The sequence below is a fragment of the Haliotis cracherodii genome, unplaced genomic scaffold (genome assembly GCF_022045235.1).
Source record: "Haliotis cracherodii isolate W230 unplaced genomic scaffold, xgHalCrac1.p SCAF_8, whole genome shotgun sequence".
Classification (NCBI taxonomy): Eukaryota; Metazoa; Mollusca; class Gastropoda; order Lepetellida; family Haliotidae; genus Haliotis; species Haliotis cracherodii.
In genome coordinates, this window is record NW_027266341.1 from 30,547,538 (window position 1) to 30,575,219 (window position 27,682).

Here is a 27,682-nt window from a genome sequence, read left to right on the forward strand (position 1 = left end):
ATAGACGTACCTGGGCGACATGAGATCCGACTCTGAGCTTGACCTGTCTTTGATGATTGATCCGTCAGGTCTTAGGCCTAGGTGCTGAGCCATTGCCATGGAGACTGGGGGTGACATCATAGGGTGAGTGAGGGGCATGAAAGGAAGAGGTCCCATGGCATACGGATGGTGTGGGAAGCCATTGAGTAGGGACTTCCTGTCTCCTGGAAAATACGAAAGACCTATATCGATTTATTGATTAGAAATCAAAAGGTTGACAAACAAACATACAAATCACATCACAATCATTTTTATAGAAATTAAGAAGCATTTGAAGATGGTTTTATATGAATTAAATTTGAATTACATAAAAAATATATTTATGTATTTTCATGAATAACGGTTCAATGTGTTATCCATATATGGTATCCATTGCAAGAACAATTATTATGATGGACATATGCAGTGTTTTATGTGTGTTATGTGTTCTCATATTTGGAAACGTACACCGGCTAACACAGAATTATAAGAGGGTACAGGGAAACCATCATTGTAGTGGCCGGGGAATCGAACCAGTTTCGCCCATGTAGAAAGACAACACGGTGACCCAGCTTAATGCTGTTCACTCGTTTGATGGGTTGGTGTTATAAACCCCAGTTAGTTAAATCGTAGTTATTTAATTCAAATTAGAACAAGAGGAAGTGAGAAAATGCTGTCAATTTAGCAGAATCAACATATTTGTCGAGACAAAAATGTCTTTTTTTTCAATTTTGCTTTTCACTCAATCAGATGATATCAGAAATGCAGTTCTTCTGATAAAAATATTTTATATGATATTTACCAATATAGCTCTTTAATCAAAAAGGAAGAAAAGAAGAAGTCATGCAAAGGTCGTGTTTTAATTCAGTTGCGTTCGACAAATCATTGAATTTTATAAAGCACGGCATTTAATTATTCCAAATTAACCCCCACTTAAGCCTGTAGTTTTATGCTGTTCCTGTCAAATGACTTAATGATCGACTGTCCCATTTGTCACTATGGCAGTGCAAACTTCCGGGGACTGACCGATGCCGGAATTCGGTTCAATATCCCTTCCGACATTTGTATTTAACCCAGTGTGCCGCATCCAATATGGCGGTCGCCATGTGCTCAGACGGAAGTGCGGACGACAGGGGTTTACGTTATACACCTGCCATATAAAGATAATATGATCTTACAGTAACTGATAGCTTTATCAATTTCCAGCATGAGTAATATGGTTTCGTGTAAATAGATGTTTTTACAAGGGGTTTCATTGTTCACCTTCATCTAAAATGTACTCCCATAATGTACACAAAATCAAGAATGTACATTTCGTAGGGACTCTTAATATAAGAGGGGAGAACGGGGGTGGGGGTTGGGGTGGGGGTGGGGGTGGGGTTGGCGGGAGTTGACACAATTATATTTTGTTCAAATAAATGGTCGTTTTGAGCATTTGGTCATATATTATAGTTCATTAAGAAGTTTTAAATAAAAAAAGGAGTGAGGTGGGGGCCAGTCCAGATCAGTCCACCCCCACCTCGTACCCCTTCCCTTAGTTCACATAACGTGTCATGTAGGATATTTCATCCTCTGCATGATTCAATGACTCATAACAAGGATCGTTTCTTCAGACTTAAAACGAGAGCGTGTGCCGGAGAGCGAAAGGTTGGGGTTCGATCCCCGGCCCCGTTATATCAAAGGACGTTTAAAGATGGTAATTGTTGTTGCACTGCCTGGCGCTCAGCATTAAGCGCGCGCACACACACACACACACACACACACACACACACACACACACACACATAACGCTTTATAAGTGCAATAATCTTGAACGCGATGCAGTAATGTCCATTATCTTATTCAATGTTATTGTTATCGCTAAACCTTCGCATTTAATCTGATCAATATTATTTTGAGCCAAATATCCTCAATTCTAAATAAGCCTTTATCTGATTAAATGCTTAGAATTCAGTATCACTTCAAAATTCAAATGTTTCCGTTTCAGATCATTAATCCGCTTTTCGAATAACCCTTTGGCTAACACGATTAATTGAGAACATGGCTGAACAGGAAGTGAATTAAATGGCGACATCTGTACATGGATGTTTAGAAAACTTACATCCGAGTGGACAAACGTTATTTCAAGCTGTCATTTATAATGACAACAAATAGGCATTTAATGACACTAAGAAAGCGTATTTATTTCAGCCCGTGATAGCAACCGTGATAAAACAGAATATATAGTCGCTATTGGAAAACCAGTAATATTCAACATGTCTGTTATCTTAGATGAGACGGGTCCCGTTATCCAAATATTAAATCAGAATCGGAGACCGTGTGTGCTGAATTAAATATAAACAAAAGCATAGCAAGCAAACAATTCTAACGTCTTTAGATTTCTACATCAAAGATATATATTTGTTATGGAAATAATACCTCTGACGGATCGTTATAAACTAAACATGGCCTTTCTTTATGTTACATGTATAAACATAAACTGACTAGCAATAATATTTTTATTGTCAAGTCGTCCAAATGTTGCGCTTAAGGTGGACGGGAAATCGCTATACTGTTAATCAAGGCGTAGCTCTATGGGAAGATGCACCGTGGATAATGTCACGCCGGTGAGGTCGCGTGATCTCGCCAGTAGCGTCAAGGACATTATGAAATATCTTACATCACTGTCGTGAATTATAAATGACATGTAATTAATTCAATGTCAACCTAAATCAGAAAAAAATATGGTTATAGATTTGTAAGAACATATTTGTCTGCGAACATCTAGTTTATATAAGTCTCTTTTCGGACGCTTCAAGTTCTGATAAAGGACCCGTTATGTCCTCAAAGGCTGAAAAAATGTTTTTTCTTGTTAAATATAATCCTGTTTTACACTATACGCCCAAGGACGATTGGGTAGCCAAGTGGTTGAAGCGTTTGCGTTATCACGCCGAAAACCCGGTCCATTCTCCGTACGTATACCATCTTGTGTCCCAACCATGATATTGCCGGAATATGTCTAAAAGCGGCGTAAAACCATGCTGACTTACTTTACGTCAATTACATAAGTTAACTGTCAGCCAATAGAATTCAAATTTCATTTACATGTTACATTTACATCATTGTAGTAGTCGGTTTCGTATCTTGTCGCTATTCTACCTTATATATGCATGTACCGAAAGAATACGAATGTATTGTATTCCTCGAGGCTTTTGTTCGTATCATCGACATGCGCTTTAAATTGTCACCCACATTCCTAAGTTTGCATAAATATATACCTTTCCATCAATAGAACTACTATATTTAACTTCACAGATTTGTGTAACGCTTTGTTTTTAGTTAGGAACAGGAAGATCTATACTTTTTCAAAGTTTATTTAAAGCTCCATGGCAGCGCGGACCTATAGAAAGACACACGAGGCGAACCCTCCGACCTGGTCTATTCTCTTCACAGCGTCTAAACCACGAAAACATGAAGCAGATCAAACAATCTGTCTGTATTTTCTTTAACAATGTTGCCTCGGTGTGCGTTTCACTCTCGCAGATACCTTGGTTTCACCTGTGCTGCTTATAGAAAACTCGAGTATGCTCGGAGGCTAAGCGAGTTGGAATACAGGTAGAGGAATATTGATTAAAAGCGCCGACCTTCGGCTGATAGTCCTACGCAGGAGACACAGGTAATTCTGTATAAAGGCTTATGATCTCAGCTGCCCAAGTTGGCTATACTAGAAGACTATTGGCGTTTTGATTTGTCTCGTAGCATCTGCTTCATACAGGACACTGTGGCAGGATTACGTTGGAGGGATGAAACGTTTGAGACTTTCTCCTTTCCAAGTCCTGCAAATTCACGGACATATGCAACCATACCGATCTTCCTGTCAGGCTTATTGAGTTTTAGCCGATAGAAGAGCACTTTCAACTGTCTTAAAGATAGCCTTTGTTTGGGTTTACGGGGCTTTTGTGCTTCAGCAAAATTACTCGACGTCAAGAGTTGAATTGATCAGAAATAGAAAACTACATTTCCTCTCTGTCAAGGCAGCAAAACCAACATGTAAAGAAAGGGAAGCCATATGAGCTGGTGATACGCCATAATAGTCTTCCTGTCGTGGCGCTGACAATGTTTTCCACACGACAAGAGAAATAGATGTAGAACAATAACGTCATATTTGGTTTCATTTCTATTTGTCTGAGCTCAAATTCTGAAGAGAACTCTTAAAGGACAATGCCTTACTAGTCCATCATGGGTTGTGCTCGTCTATTCAGATGCCAATGCGTAGCTTGGTTAGCAAACACTCCACGGTAGAACATGAATTTTTACTTGATCATAGTGTAAGGGAAAGAAAGCAAATTGCTCTGAGATTCCCTAGGAATCGCTGCGGTAATCGTAGAGTTTCCTTCCCCCAGGCCCGAGTAATCAGCAATATTAGACGCAGGGTGGTTAATGCATCACAACAGAAGTTCAGAGGTACAAGTGGGATACAGATATGGGTTCAATGCAGTACAAGCCAAACAAGTAATTAGTCAATACGGCGGATGAACGTGGCTTCGGATCAGTCTTCGGACAAATAGTATCTTCTGCATAGGCAGGTATCATCGATTGGGGCTTTGAGGGGAGGTTGTCAACCGGGTGAGGGGTTCACCTGTGTGATGGGAATTGATGGCGATGGGGGAGGGGAGGGGGAGGGGTTGGGTGTAGTGACTGGTTGATTGTGTGTAGTCGTACCCAGATGGCGTTGATCGTTTGTTCATAACGCTATTTCTGGATTGCTATTTACAAGACGATTAAGGAACTTGGCGTAAAGAAACACTCACTCACTCATACATAGACGCTTCTGTAGACTTTTGTAGAAGGGAGGGGCCGGGTGTGTTTGTTAGTTTGTATGCTGTTTAACACCGCACAAGCAATATATATGACGACAGTCTGTAAATAATCGTGTCTAGACCAGACAATCCAGTGATTGACATCATGAGCATCGATCATGCAATTGAGATATGATGACATGCATCAACCAAGCCTGACAACCCGATCCCGTTAGTCGCCTCTTACGACAAATATAGTCGCCTTTTACGGCAAGCGTGGCTTGTTGAAGACCTATTCTAACCCGATGGAGGGGCGAGGTCGTAGATGGGAGGGGTGCTCGAAGCGGTAAAGTGGAACAAGATAGATGGGAGAGTGAGATCTGGGATGCGATATTGGTTCATAGTGCCAACATCGGTTTGAGGATATGCGACATTACGAAACATTACTTGGCTAAAGTGAGGATATAGCTTTAGGCAATTTAATGGATGCCAGATGGCACGAGTCAGCTGGGCAGCAGAGTGGGCGTGTGCTGAGAAACGGGCGGGGTCTAAGGAGAGCAATGTGAACACGTCGTGAGCACCATATCGCTGCTGATGAAGGTCGAATTACGATCCTTGAATGAGTGAGTGACATTTTACGCCGTATCGGTAACACTGACCACCTGGTTCGACGAGTCATGGCTGTGAGGGGAGAAGACGGCGCTGACGTCGTCGGCAGTGTAGTCAGTGGTGGGAATAAATATATATGGTAAGAATACAGTGGACAGTGTTAGGCGGGTAGAACACCACATTCATCGTGGACCTAGACAACGTTGTGTGCGTGCATGTACGTGGTGCTGACCCATCGAAACACCCTGCCGCAGTTTAACATGAACACCCCGCACAGAAACAGTATACGGACTCCGAGCCAGACAGTCCTTTGTTTTAGCCGCTTAAGGATGAGCGCTCGGTAGGGTAACAAAGTGGTTTGGTATGATGCTCTACCACGAGACAACGGATGCAGTGTTTTCAGCAAGGTATACTGACTCCGAGCCGACCATTCCTTACATTATCCCCTTAATGCCGAGCGCAGGCAGGGTAACCACAAGTACCATCTTTTAACGTCGTTTTGTTTTACGCAGCGGGATTCGAACCACCGACCTTATGATCTCCGGACAGACTCTTCACGTGATTGACGATATATATGATGGTGGTGAGACCCATATAATATGTGGCGTTGGTCGGAACTAGGATATGACGTAAAAACCGAACAATACAGAAGGTAAAGTCCTTCCGCGAGTGAGAATAGTTCCTCCCACGCACGATTCTACTGTCGCTAACGTCATTTTTAAAAGGTGAAGGTTATAATTGTGGCCCGCCCCATTGCAATATTGGTTCATTCATATTTGATAAATAATGTTTGGGTGAACATTTCAGTGAAGCTTCTTGGTAAATGTCGTGTACGACCGAGTCAATGTATTCATACATATTGTAGTTCACACAATGCACCTCAAATACTTAACATATATACCATAACACTTAAGAAGGATTAATTATCCATGGAGAGGGCCGCCCTAGTTCTTTATCATGCCCCGAACCTGATAAGGTATGTTGTGTTCAGAGGAACAAATGAGCCAGGCATTCACCCACTGAACAAATAAACAACTAATTCGGAAACACAAATAAAATAGCAAGACATTATTTCAGCAAAAGCTATTTCGGATCACGTTAAGTGTTTTTTGTAAGTTATCAAAAAGCAGGTGTTTTATTTTGCAGAACCGGTAAAGCACCATTTGAACAGATGTGTAGCTCACCGTATCATCTTGACGAAATGTTGACTCTCTCCATTACCATCAATATTTACAGAAATTGTAATTTGATGTCACCGTCTGGTTGAAAAGATCATGAACATTTACAGTTATAAGTGAGTGAGTGAGTGAGTGTGGTTTGACGCTGCATTTAGTAATATTTCAACAATATCACGACAGTGGTATCAGCATTTAGCTTCACACATTGTACCGATATGGGGAATCGAATGGTTTAACAACTAAGCTACCAAACATAGGCAAGCCAAAACGCCCATGGCACTGAAAAGTGCTTGATTCTCAATGGTCAAAATATGATCAGGTATCTAATTTCATTCGATTACTCAAAATTATATGTTTTTTTCACACAAAAAAGTGGCGTAAGACAACATCGATCGCCTACGCACCGATGCAGATAACTATGCATTTAACAATGACTATCGATTACCGTCAGAATTGTTCTATGTCAGACCAACAGCTTATCAACATGATGAAATTTATTTCGGGACACACACAATCAAGTACAACACACACCAACACCGTCACAAAAACAGTCTTTAAAACTCGCATCAGTCCCAAATTAAAATAAGAGGTATTTAATCGACAATTAGACCTCCAATTTCAAAACAGTATGTTTACCTCCCAATTCGCTCACTTCTATTCACTAATCCTCATATCTGGAAAGGTGAGCTACAGTGACTGGCTGTGTTATTACTTTTTGCATTTGTTTTCTATTTATCCGTATTTAAATAGAGCACAGGGCGTCGGCTGTAATGACACAAGGACAATGAAATGCGTGATTACGCATAGAAATATTTTGGAACGAAACCACACTCATATGAGGAGGCCGTGTAAACCTCGAATACCAACAAACGTCCATATTCAAATAGTATATCAAGTCTCACATCTACTGATTATGCGGAGTTCAAAGTTGTATATTCATGATGGGACTTGTATCAATCTCCATTGTTTGCTCGCTAGTATTTATTGTTACGGTTTACATTTCTTCAATTCCTTGACGTCAATTCCTATGTCTGCTTATGAATTATGATTATGAAACTAATAGTACCATATTCATTGACAGGTGTAGATTGTGCGGGAAGATAGTATGTCTTGTTGATAAATATTGAAACATGAATGTGTTGTAACAAGTCGTGCGTTGTCCTATAAAATCGGGAATGTGACGCTATGGCTTTGGGGATGTTGAACGGTCGAATAATGTGTGACATGGCGTATAAACTGAAACCTGTGGAGTCCGGAAACTCAGTACAACGGACGATTGTTACCAGAATATTCTCCATAGGGGACACGACCCTTACCCAAGATTCATTAATCCGTTAATCCGGACATTCTTCGTATAAATGTATTGTCCGGATTAACGAGGTTTCATTGTAAAGTTAAATATGAAGATGGCGATTTCATGCTTCGTTCTCGAATAATCATGGGTATTGTAAGGCTGGTGCTTTAACAATCCACACACAATTTTACTTTCACGGTTCGTGTTGCTTTAATCGTTATTTCGAAAGCGGAGCAATGAGAAGCGCTTTGATGTTCACCCCTTGAATCGATGAGTTTAAGCGACAGAGAGTTTGGTCGATAAAATCGCAAATAATTATGCAATGTGAACGACACAAAGACACCGTTCTATTGGTCTTCAGTCTACTTCTACACTTACAGAGAATGCTAGAGTGAACTTCTGTCCTTCGCATACAGTAGCAAAAGGGTGCACTGATAAATCAGCCGTGTTATGCTAGGGGTGTAGGTGGGAGAGTGTTAACGTATTCAAAGAAAAGACGACATGGACCTTTACCCAATTAACTCTCAATAAGGATAAAGTTCGTGCAGATATCATATCATCCTCATCCTTACACTAAACTCCCACCATTACCCCTCACCCAAACTTCAGATCCTAACAACCACGCTGCGCTGTCCTTTTTGGGTCAAATAGTGCATGAATGTTAAAAAAGATTTTTAACATTCATGCACTATTTGACCCAAAAATTGTTTCCAAACTTTCAGCTGCAAGACGATATGTTTTATTTTTCAACCACGCAAATATGTTTCCTAGAAACTCACTCGTGTGGAGGACATCCCTGGTGAGAGAAATCAACTAGACCATTGGTACATTTCATTCCCAATCTGTTTTCTTGATTGCATTCATAGTGTATTTCAATTTATTTTACCGGCAGACTTAATCCTTCAAATCTGCCAATCGATACTTAACTGGATTGCGCTATCGACACGACTCCATGTAGATTCATGTTACATAGTTAAATTGACATGTTATAACTTCCCACACATCTGTAACGTTAGTTGGTCCTACCTGTGCATTGGAACTAATCCATAGCTTAATTTGATTCCGACCCCAGGAAAAGTAATTCCTAGTGCAAAGAACACGACCACCCTAGTGTGCATTTCTTTACCTGTCAAACTAATGAAAAAGACATCACGTTTTTACAAACGTGAACCCATAGATGATGCCATTATCTTGTACAGATCTAACGACTCAGCCAAAGAACGTAGACAATTTAGTCGTTTAATGCAAAGCCTTTCGGTCGGACAGTCTCTGAAGACTATTCTACCATACAATAATGTTTCTATAAATTGCTCTAATCACAAGAAATTCTATAATCCAACCCATTTCATTCTATTTAACTGCTGCAAAACAATTACACTAATCCATTGTCATCTTCTATTGAGTAACAGCGCGAAACACCAGAATCGAGTCCCCTATGAATTAATTCTTTTTCTACTGATGAAAATCCATATGATATTTTCGAGACTGCATTAGATGTAATTAGCTTTCAAATGTCCCATTGTCCAACATTGTCACAATCCATTTCTACATTAGCGGTCTGTTTGACACGTTTGTTGTGATGAAAAACCCCTCCCCAGCATATGTCCGTTTCACCCAGGCCATCTTCAGCGTTTTTCAGGTAACACAATGAGAAATTTCAAGAGCATGACGCTGTATTCTTATTCCATATCGATAAGTGCATCGTTTTGCTTTAGGGGACCACAGACAGATAAGATTAAACGTGTTTCATTGAGTAAATATAAAATGCAACATTTTAAGTTATTAGGACAATTACAACGTATTTATATGATTATTTGAGACAATGTCAGCCTCTCCATTGAGCGACCAGAAGAATGGAATGGTGGGCCTCGCACAGGTACGGACAGGTGAAATTGATTAATTGCAATGTATTACCGTCAAAACTACAGCAAGCTTTAAGAGCTACATGAGGGTAAGGAAATTGACATGCGTCAATTTCAACCATGAACAAGATTTAAGTAAACGTTTCCAAACTGGTGTTACTTTCAATTTCATAGAAACCACTGTCCTTGCTGTTGCACAACATGACTCAAGATTGTTTGATGGTGCTTGTTAAAGCCGAGAGCAAAAACGAGCATATTTATTTCGGCTTCGATTTTGATTAATATGTTGAATGCATTGCATCAAATTAATTCATATCATCGATAATTCATACGAAGAGGCGTTTTAACATTATTACCTTAGCTCAGTATAGGGTAACCCGCCACACACATAAAAGAAATATATCAGTTCTATTTTAAATATTGATACACATAAAAGAAATATATCAGTTCTATTTTAAATATTGATACAGTAGTCAATGTAAATGTATTTTAAATATAAAATTACTCCATTGACACGCTATTAAAAAAGTTAGTTTGACCTTTTGATAAAGCGTTATTTAATTGGTGCCAGAAATGTAAATAATTGTTTGATTAATCCCGATTTTCACACATTAAATACATGTCAGTAAGGCATTTTAATTTCAAAACTACCAGTCATTAATCATGTTTGATTCAACAACTGTTGCTACCGTATTTTGTTGGAGTTATTTAGGGATTAAAGGCTGGTCCCATTATCTCTCAGACCCTCCCGATCAACTGTTAAGTCTGTCAGGCGATGAATGGACGTGACTCTTTGTTCAGAGAGTGAACCAAAGCCGTTTATATTCTGAAGGGATCACAAAATGGAAAGGGAAATACGTAGTTAGCAATCAATAACAAAAATACAATGTGTGACAAGTTTGTGACGATAAACCAGTAATTTCTTGGGCTTCATGCTGAATCTTACTCCTCCCTGACCAATTCCTTACTAAGTCACCGAGCTAAACAATGGATGGAGTGATCAGGTATCGCGTCTTTGTTGGTGCCATAGAAGTCTATTGTTTCAGCGATAGGACTGCCATTCGGCTATTAGTGGTTGGTGAATTCATAGAATTTCGGTATAGATTTTCGTGCTCCGCAGCTATAAGTGATCAGCTCCTAACAGCTCCCGAGCAGTCCTTACCATTGATTTTTCAAAGAAATTATAAATTTAGCGAGAGCAGTATAGCACCTCTGAAACCAAAGGTACAGGATTATCAGCGAGGATTACAGGGATAATCGGCTTAGATTTATGCAGGAGAAGGGGAGCGGATTTACATGCAACTTATTAATACAGATGTTACACGCTAAACAAAATTATTGCCTTCAAATAAGGTTAGGCTAACATTGCCTGTTATCTTTGATTTTTTGAAGCCACGGTAAAGAAGAATCAATGTTTAAATCATTTCTGGTTTCAGAAGCAGTCAGTTAAGCGGTAAGCGTTAACACTGATGTTAAGAGCAGTTGGCAACATGGTATGTTCTCAAGATCAAAGGAGTTATGCTCAAAGAAAAATATGATGAAAACAATTTTCAGCGGGTTTTTGTACACGTTATCCCGTAAGGTCTTTTCATGTTTAGAACTGCTTTGAATTATGAATGAGTGTATGGCTCACGTCGGTGTCCAATGCCTGACAGGGAATACAGCGCGATGGGGAACAAATTCAAACTATTTAAAATTAACGCTGTCAAGTTAAGTTTACAATAAAATACGCATTCCAATTTGAAATTCATATTTTAGGGCGGACAAAAATTGGGGGAAAATATGATGGCATGAAATTGAAGATCCGTCACTGGGCGTTGAGGTGTGGATTCCTATTGCCAGTGATTTATACCGTAGCTCACCTAATCAAGACCACTCTGGCAGCGACTGTTGTAAACGGTGCAGCAAATGACATGCTTACTACGTTACTATCCCAGTTCTTGGCAGCTTCATCAAACTGGTAAACATCTACAAAGTGGATGACTTCCTCCTTCACTTAACATTTCTTGATAGGCCGGGTTAGAATTGGTCTTCAGCAACCCATGCTTGCCGTAAAAGACGACTAACGGGATCGGCTGATACGGCTCGCAGACTTGGTTGATGCATGTCATCGTTTCCCAATTGCGTGAATTGAGGCTCATAACATTGCTGGATTGTCTGGTCAGGACTCGATTATTTTTAGACCGCTGTCATAAAGCTGGCATATTGCTGGATGCGGCGTAAACAACGAATGGTTACGTTCATGCTGTACGTGATTGACGTCATCAAACTCTAATTAGTCTTGACAAGATCAGATGCTTTCAGTGAACCTGCAGTTTTACGCATGTTACTATTTGTCTACACCGAGAGTGGACACCAGGCATGCGCACCCTTAACTGGGTTTGGGACTTGGCAACGCTATGTAGAAGTCTCGTTGGGGCGAACATCCAAACTAGGTTCACTGTGTATCATTGGAGGTGGAGAACCATTACTCTCGAACCAGGAACTGATACGCGGGTTGGGAATGGAAACTAGGAAACGTGCTACACGACACGGAATCAGGCGACACACGAGTTACGCCCCCTTGTCTGGGAACGATACACTGGTTTGGGGTTCAAAGTCGGTAAGAAGGTGGGCAGGTTGAGAGCTGGTGTGTTGGGACGTGGTGGTATGGAGATGGTGAGGTGGTAGGATGGTGAGGTGGTGAGGTGGTAGGATGGTGAGATGGTGAGGTGGTAGGATGGGAAGATGGACAGAAGGGGACTGTTTGCTGACCAGTGTGTGGGCTTCGTGTGTCTTTACGTGTCAAGATTTCAAGGAGCGTCATGCGACTCTTGCTCTGAAGTTGTTTAACATTCAAGGCCTCAGTAAAGCTTTCAAAAAGTTTTATGGTAGACATGTGGAGAGCATTTCCAAATTTGACTCATCAGTGACAAATATGACATCCCCTGCTATTACCTATTTTGAATTGTGCTGTATGTTCCCGTGTTCTTTTTCAGGTGAACAATTGACTTTTCTTTGCAAACACCTTTTCGCGAACACCCAGTGTCATCACTATTTGATAGTGATTCATAAACACATGCTCATGATATAGTTGGAATCGTACAATCGACTCTACTTTATGCAGAGATTTCTATTGGATATGGAAAGGGTTTTGTCGCTTTATTTGCAAGTTCTGATGTGTTCTGCAATTTTGGTGTTGTGTGTTGTGTTGGATTGTGTGGATTAGATCATAACAGTAAACTATGTAACCATGCGTGTTGTGTGGATCAGATCAAATCTGTATTCAGTATTGTTTTTTGTTTAACGTCACACTCAGCAATATTCCAGCTATATGACGGCGGTCTGTACATAATCGAGTCTGGACCGGACAATCCAGTGATTGACGTCATGAGTATCGATCCACGCAATTGGGATACGATGACGTGCAGCAACCAAGTCAACGAGCCTGACCACCCGATCAATAGATGTCAGTATGTCTGAACAAATATGCGTTGTGTAGTAGATACTCAAATTAAATCAATTTTATAAGATAGTTACCATAGAGCCTTGGGTCGAACTGGTAGTCACTTCCATCTAGACGGCTCTTCTTCAGTTTCTCTATCGTCTCAGGGCTAGCATGAATAGACGGGGACCTCTTAGGGGGCCGACCGGGCCGCGCACTGAAACACGCATCATGGAGATAAACAGCCAAAAAATAAAACTATAACCATTTCAAATGATAAACATAAATATGATAAATATTCAACAATTCGCAGATTCCAATATTCTTACAAATAACAATGTGTCTACACATGTAATGAAATAATAAATGTCCAAGACGTAATAACCGCGGTGATGCGAAATGTAATCATTCTCCGGCCAGTGATGCTGGTTTGAAAAGGAACCATTCAACTCTTGTCTTGTCACAGTTAATGGATTTAGGTAATTAGGACTAAGTTGCCTGTCTACATGGAAATGTTAATTCGAGAAAATAATGATAGATGTATCTAAAGGATGCTCAAGCATCTTGGTTTGAAAGTATTGAACAATTCTCAAATCCTTTATTCTCTTTGTTCCTAAAAGCGGATTCGCAATGGACTCGTTCCGTAGCATCTGCTGAAATGCGGAAAGTAAATACTGGTTCTTCTTTAGATGATTTCGAAATCAAATACAAGGAAAACAAATTAAATACTTTTACCATCAGGGTTTAAAGTATACATGCATTAAGAAGTATCGATATCTGTATGGAACTGTACCCGGCCATTGAAGTCGATGCATTAATGCAGTTTCAAAGGAAGGAAAAACGTATCTGAAAAGGACGATTAGCATTGTGTTTACGAGTAAATAACAATCCATGAATTGAAAATATCCACTACTTAAGTGGAGAGGTGGATTCTATTAAACAGCAATTGCATTTTGCGATATACCCTAGTGATTCCGCATACAAGGCCTAAATGATGCATATTCCTTTTGAAGAAAGAGCTTTTGTTCCATTACTGTGGATACGGGAAGAGAAGTAAAAATTCTTGCCAATGGCAACGATCTGTGAAACAGGTTATTAGTATCATTACTATGGCGAGTGTCACTTATTTATTCAGCCTATATGAGGAGATGTTTTTCAGAGAACAATCCCCATATCTCATCCCCTTCCGCTTGGGGATGTCCACGAGGTACATTACACTTGACAATAAAATCTCTATTCTTCTTTGCCCGACAGACGCCCATGTTAGCCTCCCGAAGCGATGTCCATCTGCCTTATAAAACTTGATATATTCCCCGCATCTGTACATTGTTTATTTATGTTTAGAAAGCATCATTGACAGTAACTATATATGGAACGACTGACAGACTAGTGTGTTGGTATGCGAGGTCTGAGCGCTAATGTTGAAATACCACACCGGGATTTGCTTATATCTTGGTTTGGTTTTGATAAAACTTGCCCTGAACAATTCAATGTTTTGATTTGTTTATGGGCTTGAATTTGAAACCGTTGGGGCCCACAATGCGACCGTAGTGTACCTGTTGTGACGGACACCCGAAGGATGAAAATTTAATTTACTACCTCCGCCACACAGGCAGCCTGATTCACGAGACTAGAAAATGAACACAACGACAAACAAGCGAATGTCAGCTACATGAAAAAACGACGGAGCTGGATTGAAACGCTACACCGTCGGCGAATACAACACTAATTGAATTTCGACCATATCTGCATAAAATATTCCACGCTGCCAAGCTGATTGGGACAGAAGTTTTGACTGGTAACAAATCGCGACAGTTACGATTTCTTTAACTTGTCAGTTAATACCTTTACACATCTTGTAGTTTCCATACTTTTGTGAGCAACCAAAACATCAAAGAGTCGTCAGTGTATTCTCCACATCATTTGAATAAATCTCATTTGCCATGAGGTTTTATGGTCAACCGTTAAGCGAAATGCTCAAACGTGCACCTGTTGATTCTTGTGTCTAGGCGGTACATAAAGCCCAGGTGAGCACTTGTAATAATATACATTTCAGACCGACTGCGATAACAATAATCTTATTTTTACAACACGAACAGTCATCAAATATTTAACTATTTACTTAGATAATACCTTGGTCAATACGAGCGCATAATATTTCAAAAGACGAAGTGTAATAAAACACGAAATGAAATATTTTAAATCATGGTATCGCAGATACAAGCGGAGTGGGTATCTTTTGCAATATGCTATTATTTAGTTTTCATGTTTGTTTTGTTATTGATGAAGATGAAATGAAACACTTTTCTGCTGAAACGACAGAAATAATATTTAGATACCTTTCGAGCTGTGAATCCCAACTGGCTAACTTTACAATTCGCTGTACTGGTTGTTTCTGCCGACATTGATATGAAGGGGTTGAGTTTATTATTAACTAATAAAGGCCCGTACTGTTATATTTACATTAAACACAATGTATTGCTGCCATATCTAAGTGCAAAGCTTATTTAAAAGTTTGAGAAGTAGTTTTTATAACATTTAATTATAAAATATCGCTTAGCCTCCAGGATTTCGGAGAGCTTAGCGCGTCAAGCTGATTGCGAGGATGCCCCGAGGCGCTCATTAAGAGATATATATCACTGTATCATAAATATTAATCGACGTTAAACAAACGTTTTTCAGGGAACCGTTAATTGCATCATTAATATGGCATTAATCTATGAATTATAACATACACATCAACTTCAAATTACATAAGTAAGTAACAGAGTACATGTAATCCAACACTTTGTAACAAAATATAACATCATTAACACTATCAACTTAGCACTTATAAAAGTGATCATATATTAATCGTCTAGTCGGTTCGATTGCAGCGTTGATTAACATGACGTCGTTAACAAGAGAGAGAGAGAGAGAGAGAGAGAGAGAGAGAGAGAAATGTATCAGACTTGAAAGAACACTCATTTGTTGTAGCATTGCTCGTTAGTCTCGCGTGAACTGTTGCGTAAAAATGTCAACAGTGTGAAGCAACTTGATTTTCAATTTGACAGCAAGCTGGAATGGCTATTTGTATTCTTCGTTTAAGACAACATTTGTGTATACGAATTTAATATCATAGCTCTACGTGGCTACATTCTTCCCCGGGTCTTTGTCTGTTAATACAATACATGTTTACAGTCGCTGTGATTATTACATCATCTTTTCTGAAAATTTCTAGAATAGTTCTCGAAATGTATTCATGTAATACACATGAAATACATATATGAGGTATGGTATGGTTCCGCCATTTCGAGGGATAGGCAGTTAAAGCGCTAGCATATGTGCACATGGTATTGCAATCATGTATTTGCTCGATCTAGATAGCATATCTTCGACACCTCGTGACCATAAGCAGAGAAAAGATCAAAGAGAAAATCTGCCCCAAAATATAGATATGAACCATTCCATTTCTGAAATAATATTTTCGTCTCTGATATACACACAAAATAAGAAACATTCAATGAAGCATATGAAACAAACACAGTTCTAATTATAGTTCTAAATACATACCTTCTAAATAATGAAAATATTTATAATCATGATAATAGAATTACCTTTTCATTTCCATGGTGGAAAACATGAACGTATTTTAATGATTCATTAACACGTATGTCAATCGTATTTTACTTAATACAAATTGTATCTATTGATTTAAAAATGAATACCCATTCACACAGCCCCTTAAACACAGCATACATCTCTATTCGCCCCTGTCCCAAGAATGTCCACTCCTTTCAAATTATCCCTCTCGTTGTACCTCATTTCGGATGGGGGACCCCCTAGTGGCTTGAAACGAGATATTCCAGAATTTCAAATATCATTATATTTATTTCAATTCATGCATAACGCTTGAAAGAGCCAGAATCACGTTTCACATAAACGAATTGAAAGGCGCCTGCAATAGAATGTAAAACCTACGACCGAGCTGTCAAATCTCAAAACTGGTTTTTTAACTCTTTTCTTAGTCGTCTTCCGCAGGTGCTTGGCTAATTAGCGACAAGGGGAATAATTACATTGTAGTATATCTGGATACTGTTTATTTCGCATAGGTAACTCGAGCCCTACAAAACAGGGTCCCTGCCTCTTTCTACCCAATTATAGGACATTTTCCGATCTACTTGTTCTACTGAGCAATATGAGAAACTCCGGCACAGATCACAGCTAGACTTTAGCAGAGATTGGACCTAGGGGGACAAAGATCTTTTCAATGGACGTATCGTAAAGAGATCAGATTTCTCTCATTCATTCGTATCTCGCCCTCTTTCTAGATTCTATACCCTTTTAATCAATTCACACTGTAGCTACGATCCACAGCCCGACGTCGTCCCGAAAGATTCGTATTTAGTTCTAGTCACTGATTCCCAATGTTGTTCGAGGTGGCTTAGCTCGACTCCAGCGCTCGACCAAAGGTCTGCGAAACTGACAAGGATGCTTTAAAGCTTTTTTGTTATCTGCGAGTCCTCAACTCTCACCTTGGTGAGAATATGGGGGATCACAACAAAACAGGCAAATGATAACTAAACGGATGACAACAATGATGGGGAAGATGTGCTCACTCATGACTTGTAAATGTAGATACTCCCCCATTCAAAACTTAAGTGCAATAAGAATCCTGGGGCCCGAAATGAAAGCCGATTCGGAGTAGTTTTTAACAAACAAATAGATTTGTTGTTCGAATACTGGCGAGAAGGAACACAGCGTTAGTTATCTTTATTTCATTTTCCTCGGTCTGCTAAAGATGTCGTGCTGGGAAAATGATATTTATTTTCAATTCAATAGTTGCTGACGACTTTCGCCGACGACCATAATGATGGAGGGACCTAATTCATACACCTCGTGTAATCCTTACGACCGCGGGTGTTTCTGTATGAGAGAGTCTATTGAACAAACGTTTTACCTTAAAGCCAAGTAGGCACAACTGAAGAGTCGGTAATATAGTCTCAGGGAACGTTCCACAAGGCGATCTAGTACACGTTCCATATTGTGGTAAAGCCAAGTCCGCTTTTTAAAACGATGCCAAAAAAATTATTCCTAATATTCAGTTGGGAACACTTAATCGTTTGACGGTCAGTGACGGAAGCATTTTGATTTCCGATGACGTCACTAATGACGTCACAAGAATCATACGCGAAAGTTCTGAATCTAAAGCGATGTAAATGTAATGTGTTTTTGTAAATGATTATCTCAAATGAGATCTGGTAATATTCATTTCAGCCGTCTTCCTTTGAAATCGGTGTCTGCCCATTTCAAAATATATTTCGAAAGATAAACATCCATCACAAAAGGTTTGCTATAATGTTTATGTGTGTACAAAGCAATAACTAAACGTGTCTAGTCATCGCGAATACCCGCCAAGACCAAATTATTCTGTTTGTGATAGTTCATTAAATCAGATAAGTTCAAACTGTCTGCGCGACATTCATATAGATGGATACGGGATTTCGCAGCAACTCGTTTTTTCTTTATCATTTTTTCTTTAAACAAACTGCAAACTCATTCGCACAGACATATAGTATTATGCGACGGGTCAAGAGACATAAAGCTACAAGACCATAACAAACTAATTTGATGGCCAGATAGTGCGCCTCTAACATAAACTACCAGTAAAGAAATCCTATTGTTGAGCTCTTCATTCACACTCCGATACAAAGATGATATCGCCTATATTATAACGCTATCAAATAGCACGGCGGGATCGGATGTCGCTGTTTGGAGATGATCTGAGGGGAGATAACTCTCATTCTTGATGCCATCTTTTAAAAAGAGTCAGAGAAATGAAACGGGGACTATATTGTAAATCAAGGGACAACGCTTATAATCTTCTAACTGTGGGAGGTACACACTTTATTCCGTCCTTCTTTGTGGCTGAAATTTTGACTGTTGGTTTTATGATTTGTTGACAAGAGAGAATGTCCTACATAAACGTCACTCTACTAGAAAAAGGAATAAAAATCCCATGAAATTCTTGAATTGTGGGGCAGGGTACAAATTAATAGCGGAGCGGAAGCGGTAGAATTCAAGAAAACCTGCTCTTGATAACACAACCCCGTCATTTTCTGCTCAATCAATCCAAATGGGTTTCGATCTGTCAGTTCAAGTCCTGATATTCCATAATTTATTGAAGTGTGAAAGATTCAGGTGATATCAAACATTTTTTGCAAATGTAAACCAACACGCGAAAAGAAAATGACCCTCGGATTCAAATAAAAATGACGAATTAAAACTCCAGAATCTAAAATACCCTTTGCATTTATTAGAAACTCTACACCTATCAGAAACCGTGTTAAGAAAAGAGCATTGATATTCAAGTATTATTTGTCTAAACTTCAACCGATGCAGTGAATAAAATCAACGTTACGTTTCGTCATAAAGCTGGTGCTAAAAGAGACGTGAAAAGGGTGAACATTTGATACCTCCCATGTCGTAGAGAGATATGTTTATAGCAGCACCATTTCATTCGGACACAGAAGATCCGTTTTATCGTTTGTCTGTAGATAATAATGTCTTATTTCTTGGCTTTAAGTGCTTTCTTATTGTTTTCTTGTACCATTGGATTAGAAGCATGTCGTCGTTGGTACCGGGTGATACGAGTAAGTGAACTTATTATTTTTAAACTAATAAACATGTTTTCACTTCAAACTTAACACACCGTACTGCATGTCGCTCAGCTTTTGATACAAATGATAAGATGTATCATATAATTTTGCATTAACGAACCTTTACGTTAAGTTCGTCTGTATAACATACCCTTTCTTTTTCGCATAATAAAATGAAAGGAAATGTTTAAAAGAAATACATAAAAACTAAGACTTTAAGATGTCAAAGGGTTAATAGTGTGTTTGAACGAACACGATAACGAGAACCGCACATAACTATCTAATTATTTTCATAATAAACGTGCGATTAATTGTTTCACATCACACAAACTAACCAATGCCATACCCATAATATCCCTGATGTGCATTTTGTTTAAGTAAGAAATACTCCTTAGTTAAAAACGTTGAAAGTTTGTGAAAGTCAAACACGAATAAAACACATATATCTTGATAGTCTGCATATAGAAGTCATTGGTTCCATTTGATAAGAAGCTTGAATCGAGAAAGAATGCCTTTTTTTACTTCGTAATGCCATAAGGTAAACTTAATTGATTTTGTCTTGTGAAAGTAATACAGAGCTCCCCAATATGCTTTGGCCATTGCTCACATAGCTATTTTGCCTTTTAAAACGTAATTGGAACCCAAATCTTATTCCGCTTTCTTATACGACCAATCTCATTCTCATTTGCTTTTAATTATCAACCTGTCAATTTGGGTCAATAAATTATGTCGAATAATCGGATTAATTAATGGGAACATGGAAAAAATGAATTCTGTGTATATGAAGTTTTTTGTGTGTCATAATGTAAAAGCTCACCAGGGTCGTCTGTGGGGCCTTGTTTGATTGGCTTTCAACCAAAGGGCAAACATACTTGATACATTATCCAATGTCATTCATGTTTTATGCTGACGACATCAGGGATATGTGGCGAATGTTGCTTGTGGGTGGTCCAATGAAAGAAGGCTTTCGCTGAAAATACGTTTTTCATAACTCTCATTTAATAAGAGAATTTCACCCTGTGAAAAAATGCTGACAAATAAATTATTGGTGAATACTTAATTAACTGGGAACAGAGGAGTTGTGATGTGCATGTGTGTATTCAAAGACATATATATATACGTCTTTGGTGTATTGAAGTTAGATAATGTTATTGGGACATGGTGACCAAAGACACGACTTTGTTATATTGGATTAGTTAAAGTTACTGCGTGGTACATTTTGTTAAACTAAACATAAGTAACCTATGTGGGGTAGAGTGTTTATTATCCAATGCTAAATACACCAGGACATCAACATAAGTTTGTTTGTTTGTAAATATTTGAATATATAGGTACCAACCATGTTATACAAGTTGCATATTCACCATTTGGACTAACAAATGTTCCCGTGGGTTTATTTCAGGTGGATAGTTATCTTGCCTTTGCATGTGTTTGTGACACCGATATGGCAGGATACGCTCTGATATCATCACGGTTTGATAATTGACAAACACATGCTTATAAAGTCTGAAACGTATAATAAAGATTTCTTATGATTATGGAATTTTGTTGATTTATGTACTAAATTGAAATAATTCCGGATGACTTTGAAATAGAACCTCACGCGTTCCAGCCTGGGGGTTGTCTCATTATAACTACATGAAAGAAAATACTGTATGCATACATACAAAAAGAGATGTATATCAATATATATTTGGAATAAATAGATATGTAAACATGTCATGATTCCTTATAGAGGTATACAGCTTTCAGATCAAAATATGATTCAGATGTAATGGGGGAAATATATGCCAGGGGAACAAGAGTGTCGGGGAGGGTGGGGGGGGGGGGGGGGGGGGGGGATAACCTGAATAAAGGTAAGGTTACCTTTTGTTGCTAGAGATCGAGTACATGTAGTCTGATCATGTAAGCATGGGGTAGTGTGATGTTCCTTTAATGATTCCCCACGTACGTACAATGTGGTAATCACAGAAATATTTAACATAGCAGTGATGTCTGAATCATCTACACTTTTACTTTCCATTCAGAGAAATCAGTTGAGGGAGCGGTGCCCGAAGAGCATTAAAATCATTATCAATTCTCAGGTGTATAAGAACCGGTCCTCATTCCCCCGCAGGTCACCTGATTGACCCCTGGTCCGATCCGATGTCCAGCGAGCCTGAAGTGGACAATACGAAGCCAGCGACACCGAGAAACTGATCCAACAACGGTCTAAAATCAACATGTTAGTAGTCCCGCACGCCACGAGGCTATCAACAAGCTAGTCCGTGTATGTCCTCTGGTTAGCAATTTCACACATCGGGGCGTAACAGACAGATGGGGGTCGGGTGAGGGGGGACGGGGAGGTGCGAGAGGGGGAGAGGTGACCCTGGGGTCACGACCCTACTTTGACAATGATAGCTGCAGTATATTATAATCGGGAATAAAACTTGGGACACAGGAAGCGAGGGTACGGATTAAAATACGTTGCCTGTGATACGGGCAGATGACGAGCCGAGATGAAAGGGATGTGGTTATTTGTGCTTCTTAGTGTAGGAAGTGATCGCAAATTGACAGTGGAAATATAAACTGATTAAACTGATTGACGGGTACTCATCTCGTGATAAACCCAGGGGAAAGAGCCGGGTGGGAAGGAGAAAGTGGCTGTGAGATCAAAAGGAGAAAGGATAGAGAAAAGGGCGTCGAAGTTACCGAGTGTTAACTAAAAGAAGATTTTAAGGATGAGTGAAAATAAACAAATAGTAATAAATAAATGTTATAAATAAATAATACTACTCTACCCGCACGCCAGACAAATATTTACCTTTCAAATTAAAAGTTACAAACTCGACCCTTTTCACGCGAGAGGCGTGAGATAGCGCCCAAGCGAACAATAATCGTGTTTGTTCGCCAGTTCGTTATCACAAGCGTTATAACAATAGCAAGTGGAAAAGCTTGGGTTAATTCCCGTGGTTGAGACTGCAACAACGCTACCCACGACGACTTGGCAGGTGGGAACGTTCTCAGGCCGAGCGCACCTCCAGTCCAGGTTTGCATCAACCAGCCAGGCACTTCAAAAGAAACATTTACTCTCGTGGTATAATTTACACTCTTCATAACAGCGAACTGTCAAGAGACATACCTGCGATCTGGACAACAAAGAATTTTCATGCAAGCCATCCCAGTTTTCCATTGTGGAAAGAGATTGTATTTCCCCTCGCTTTGCACGGCTATCCCAGTAATAATACAGTCTTGGTCACATCTGTTTATGTTGAAACCCAGTTGAAATGATCAAAACACAACTACCTAAGCCTGTATTTCCAAAGTAAATAGAGACTCCGTGAATAAAGGCCCATTTTTCTATTGACTACCTTGAAACATCGTTACAGGAAAGAACGATTCGGGTACGGTGACAATCAGCCGCGCTTTTTAGCCACGATACAATATCTCCAGGACATGCAAATGACGGCGATTTGAAAAGTACAAATTTATCCGTCTTATTTCGTCCGGACTATTGAGAATGGGGAATTAGTAACACACACCAATATGGCCGACCCGTTACAACCGGATAACATCGTTTATTTCCGACTTGAACTGCATTTGGTTTGTATCGACAGTGGAGATTTGTTAGTAATCTCGCCGACATTTTGTAGTTTGTCTTCTTGATTTGAGCATGGCAGCAGTGAATTAAAAGGGGGGTTTTAACAGTGTGTAGAGAACAAAGGCTAACACAATGCAGACGCATATTCATGAAAAATGAACAGTTTGGCGTATTATTAGTCAATCATCAGCCGCATGCGACAAACGGTATTTGCTTTTTAAGCAGCACGAGCCATTACAACAGAGATTGTGCTGGGGAGTCAAACACACTATGCGCCTACTGAAGCACAGGGAATTACTTCTGGTCTGGCAAAATTTCTTGGTACATATGTTTATTTTTTTACCATTATAGTACAAAAAAGTTGTTTTTGTCTGATTCCATGTCGGCGACAACTGGAATTGAAATGGTGGCATGGCAGGTATTTCTAAACTTAATCCATATTAAATTATCATGTTTTTGTCTGTCAGATAACTTAATAAACAATAAACACATTTAAGTTCTCTATGCATCTGTGTTTTTATTCTGACAGCAAAGGCTATCCTTGCTGTTTCTGTGTCAGGAAAAACTTAGGTTTGAAAGAAAAGGGAAATGTTAGATTTGAAACTGTTAGTTGATTGAGGATGTTTATAAGGTAATAAAACATTATTTTCATGAACTAAAAAGTCAGATTTAAAGTTTAATTTCAACATACCCCAAGCGTTGGCTCAATCACGTTACTCCAACATAGGAAACCAAAAATACTTGGGATTAAGATTAACATTGAAAGAATTAAACTTAACCGTAAAAACAACATTTAAAGGAATTCACAAGAAAAACTGATTATTTGATCTTAAATATTATTATTATCCCTATGCAAAGGATAGCTGTTTCCTTGTCGTGTTTCCGCGAGCAATAGCATTAAACTACAATCGGCGTTCCCAGCCCATGTAACGGAAGTGCCATTTAATTGATCTAATTAGCTCTAGGGGCTCTAACAAATAATAAACAATAGCAACGCTTACGGTCCTTTTACCTATAGCCCTTAACACGTATGTGGTATTACGAGTCTGGGGAACGGTACATACAAATACTTGAGTTTTATTTGCCTAAGTATACAAATTGAACTGACAACTCTTAAAGCATTCAACTGTAAATATTGTTTTACACTTGAATTGTTAATTCGCCCTGTCGGTATTTATTTCAAACTCATGAGAAAAACCTATGTAAATGATTTGGCGTCGCCAGGGCAGGATTCTTATTCCCGTGTATTTATTTTCCGATCTTGGATTTATTAGATCAGAGTTTGATAAAGCTTAAAGGGGGGAGACAATTAACCAAAGCACAAGTCCAAATAGAACATCAACAAGTATTTGCTTAGTCCTACGTCTCAATAATATCCACCGCATTCTTTCCTCCCCTTGAAAGCTTTCTCATTTCAATTCACTCTGCGCCGTCAATTAAACGCTAGGGATATAGAGGTCAGCTGAAGATATGTATTTGTCCAAGCCTAGTGACCACCTTGGTTAAAAGAGGGTACTAGTCATTCAAGTGATGGTTGCCGAGAATCGACGATTTGGTCAAAGCATTTGACACGAAAGTGGCGAAGTAATTCGCCGTGACCGAATGCGTGTGTTTTACAAAATACGGGCTTGACTTCTGTGACGTCCGCGCGTGTTGAGTATCACCTTTAACCCCTCTCGCCGGTATCTGACAAAGCGACGCTTTTGCTATCGCGAGAAACACAAAGGGACGGAAGCCGAGTGATAATGCTAAAAAAATCGTTAACGTTTGGCAAAACATTTGCGTAGTGTTTCGCAATTTTCTGTTACTTGCCATTGATTGACTTTTTTTTCTACGAAGCAGTAGTCTATCCCTGTTGCTAATTCTCTTCATTTTCAAGCAGTTATCACTTACTGTAAAGCATTTACAGAGGCCCAACCAGTCTTTATGAGTGGGTCTTATAAATCATCCTATTTAATCATAAATTTTGACAGCTGTGCTCATAATTGACTTACAAAAAAAGGCATTTATTTTTCCCCAATTGCACTTTGAACCTTCGTAATATATATGAGAAACTATTACAAGCACTTTAACAAGTTTTTGAAACATTTTAATGAATACGACATATATGAATCATAATCCCAATTTAAATGAAAAAAGTTCATGATTCAATTTCTTTCAAGAATATATAAGGTAAATTTTGAAATGTAAAGTTTTCAAATCGTTTTATCTAAATGATACGATATAAAATATAAGTCATTCAATGTTCAAATATTAAAATATTTGAAAGTTTATGAGGACCCCAAAGGCTTGTATATTACCTGCCTCCTCACTACTCCAGGTTGACCCCAAAATTCAACCTACACCAATCACAGTATCAAGACATTGTGTTTCCTGCCCCACAAACCCATTAGCAATATTCACCATGTCAACACAAGCGGGGATTATTTTCAGCTTCGGTGTACTGACGAAATATTCCTTATCTTGATCTTCATCAATGCACACTAGCGAAAACGTGTGAAAAAACATCCACATGCTACATCCTGAAGTAGAGTGACATCACCGCTAGAGCAAAAGTTTACAGCCTTGTCATATGCATCTGCGCTGCGCCTATATATCAGCGAATGACGTTACTAAATTGTCAGTATTGAGGCGGGCCGTGTGGGAAGTTCCATTTCGCTGTGTTGTGTCAAAGGACAACCAGAACGCGTGTGAAATCGCACACGTGTCCCGAGATGTCGTGAACAATAGTTGAATATTCGGTGTGAAGCTAAACACTTTCCTAAATCGATAGTCGAAGCCCAACTTGGCTATTTCCTTGTAATCTTTCTTTGTTCACAAATAACACAAATGTTCGTAATAACTGCCCCTTTAATGACGGTGGCGGAGAATTTGGTAAATGCTGGCTTTACAAAGTATTCGCTTTAATTCGTTTATGCGCTTGTTTATTGAGGAATTTGAGTGTGTTTTTGTTATTTAACAATTTAAGGAAAAAAACATTATATTGATGGTCGTATGATTGTTTAAACTCACATTGTACCAAAATGTCATGCATTTTTAATACTTCACTTCAGATAAGCATGCAATCGTGCCCCAAGCTTATTCTTCATTCACATTAATTGTTCGTTCAACAGGTAAATGTCTACACAGGTAAATAAGTCATTGAATTGGTTCTAAGAACGGGCTATTCAATATTCAGTGTTCAAAGAGGAATATATTTATCACCAACATGTATTCTGTGTATTGGATATACATTCCTACCAACGAACAATAGATAATAACGGCGATATTAAAGATTCTTAAGTAAATACTATAACATTCTTCCACGTGAATCGATGTTTGTAGATGATTTGGTGTGGGAACTATCTAACAATAAACACAAATATGTGATAAGGTACAAAATTCTTCTAACACTGGTATTTGAACTGGATTACTCTGAGACGGACCTTACACATTGGATATTGGGTGTCCTAAACTTAATCAACATAACCTCCCCCATACTTCCACACCCGCATCCACGTCTTCGTATCTGGACTATATAGTGAGAAAGAACGCATACATTAGATATTGTGAGTCCAATACACTTGCATCTACCCTAGCCCAACAACCCAACGCACACACACACACACACACACACACACACACACTACCCCCCCCCCCCCCCCCCCACACACACACACACACACGCACCTCAGACGCTAAGATAGGAAACGCCTAAAGAGAAAGACAGCATAAACGCAAGTATGTACGTGTATATATGATACAATATTATTCATAGCTGTTTAAATAATTAATATAAGTCTATTGCATAGATGTTCGCTGTAACAACGATGTATATATGATTCACGTGAGTTTAACAGATTATCATCTCACTGTGGATTCGTGTAAACGTTGATCCCTCATTCACCGCAGCACTTACATCACGGAATACAGGACAAACTTCTCCTTAGCTATCTCTTTATACTCACGCCAGCTTTCTCCTTTACAAGCAAACATAAACACCCATTTATCCTACTTTACAACATATCTTATCATTCTTGTCTGAAGAAAACAAAGTTAGGGGATATCTTTTGAAAATTATGTACTTAGTATTCACTACAAAAATATACCCCCAAATATTCCTAAAAATAACTTTTTTTGTTTGGTGCAGTATTATTGTTCAAAGTTTCTACCTACCCGAGACAAAAGAGATACTTTATAGGGTATTGCATTCTTTTCACTTGTGAATATGGAAAGGGTTTTATCGTTTTTGTTTCACTGGTGGAAAACCTATTATAAGTTACTGTTCTTTGCTTAGAAAAAATGTTATCACATGGCATGTG

The 27,682-nt window shown here is 39.0% G+C and overlaps 1 protein-coding gene across 2 annotated transcripts in view; it reads right to left on the reverse strand.

Moving 5' to 3' along the window:
- Positions 1-27,682, reverse strand: part of LOC139449707 (dachshund homolog 1-like) — an 89,295-nt gene that overhangs the window by 43,621 nt on the left and 17,992 nt on the right. The window contains exons 2-3 of one of the 2 annotated variants that reach the window (XM_071231218.1): positions 13,259-13,380; positions 11-203 (exon numbers count right to left, since the gene is read on the reverse strand). In XM_071231218.1, the coding sequence (XP_071087319.1) occupies positions 11-203; positions 13,259-13,380 (315 nt within the window). Of the gene's footprint in view, positions 1-10; positions 222-13,258; positions 13,381-27,682 lie in introns of both variants that reach the window. The other variant, XM_071231217.1, reaches the window with a different exon arrangement.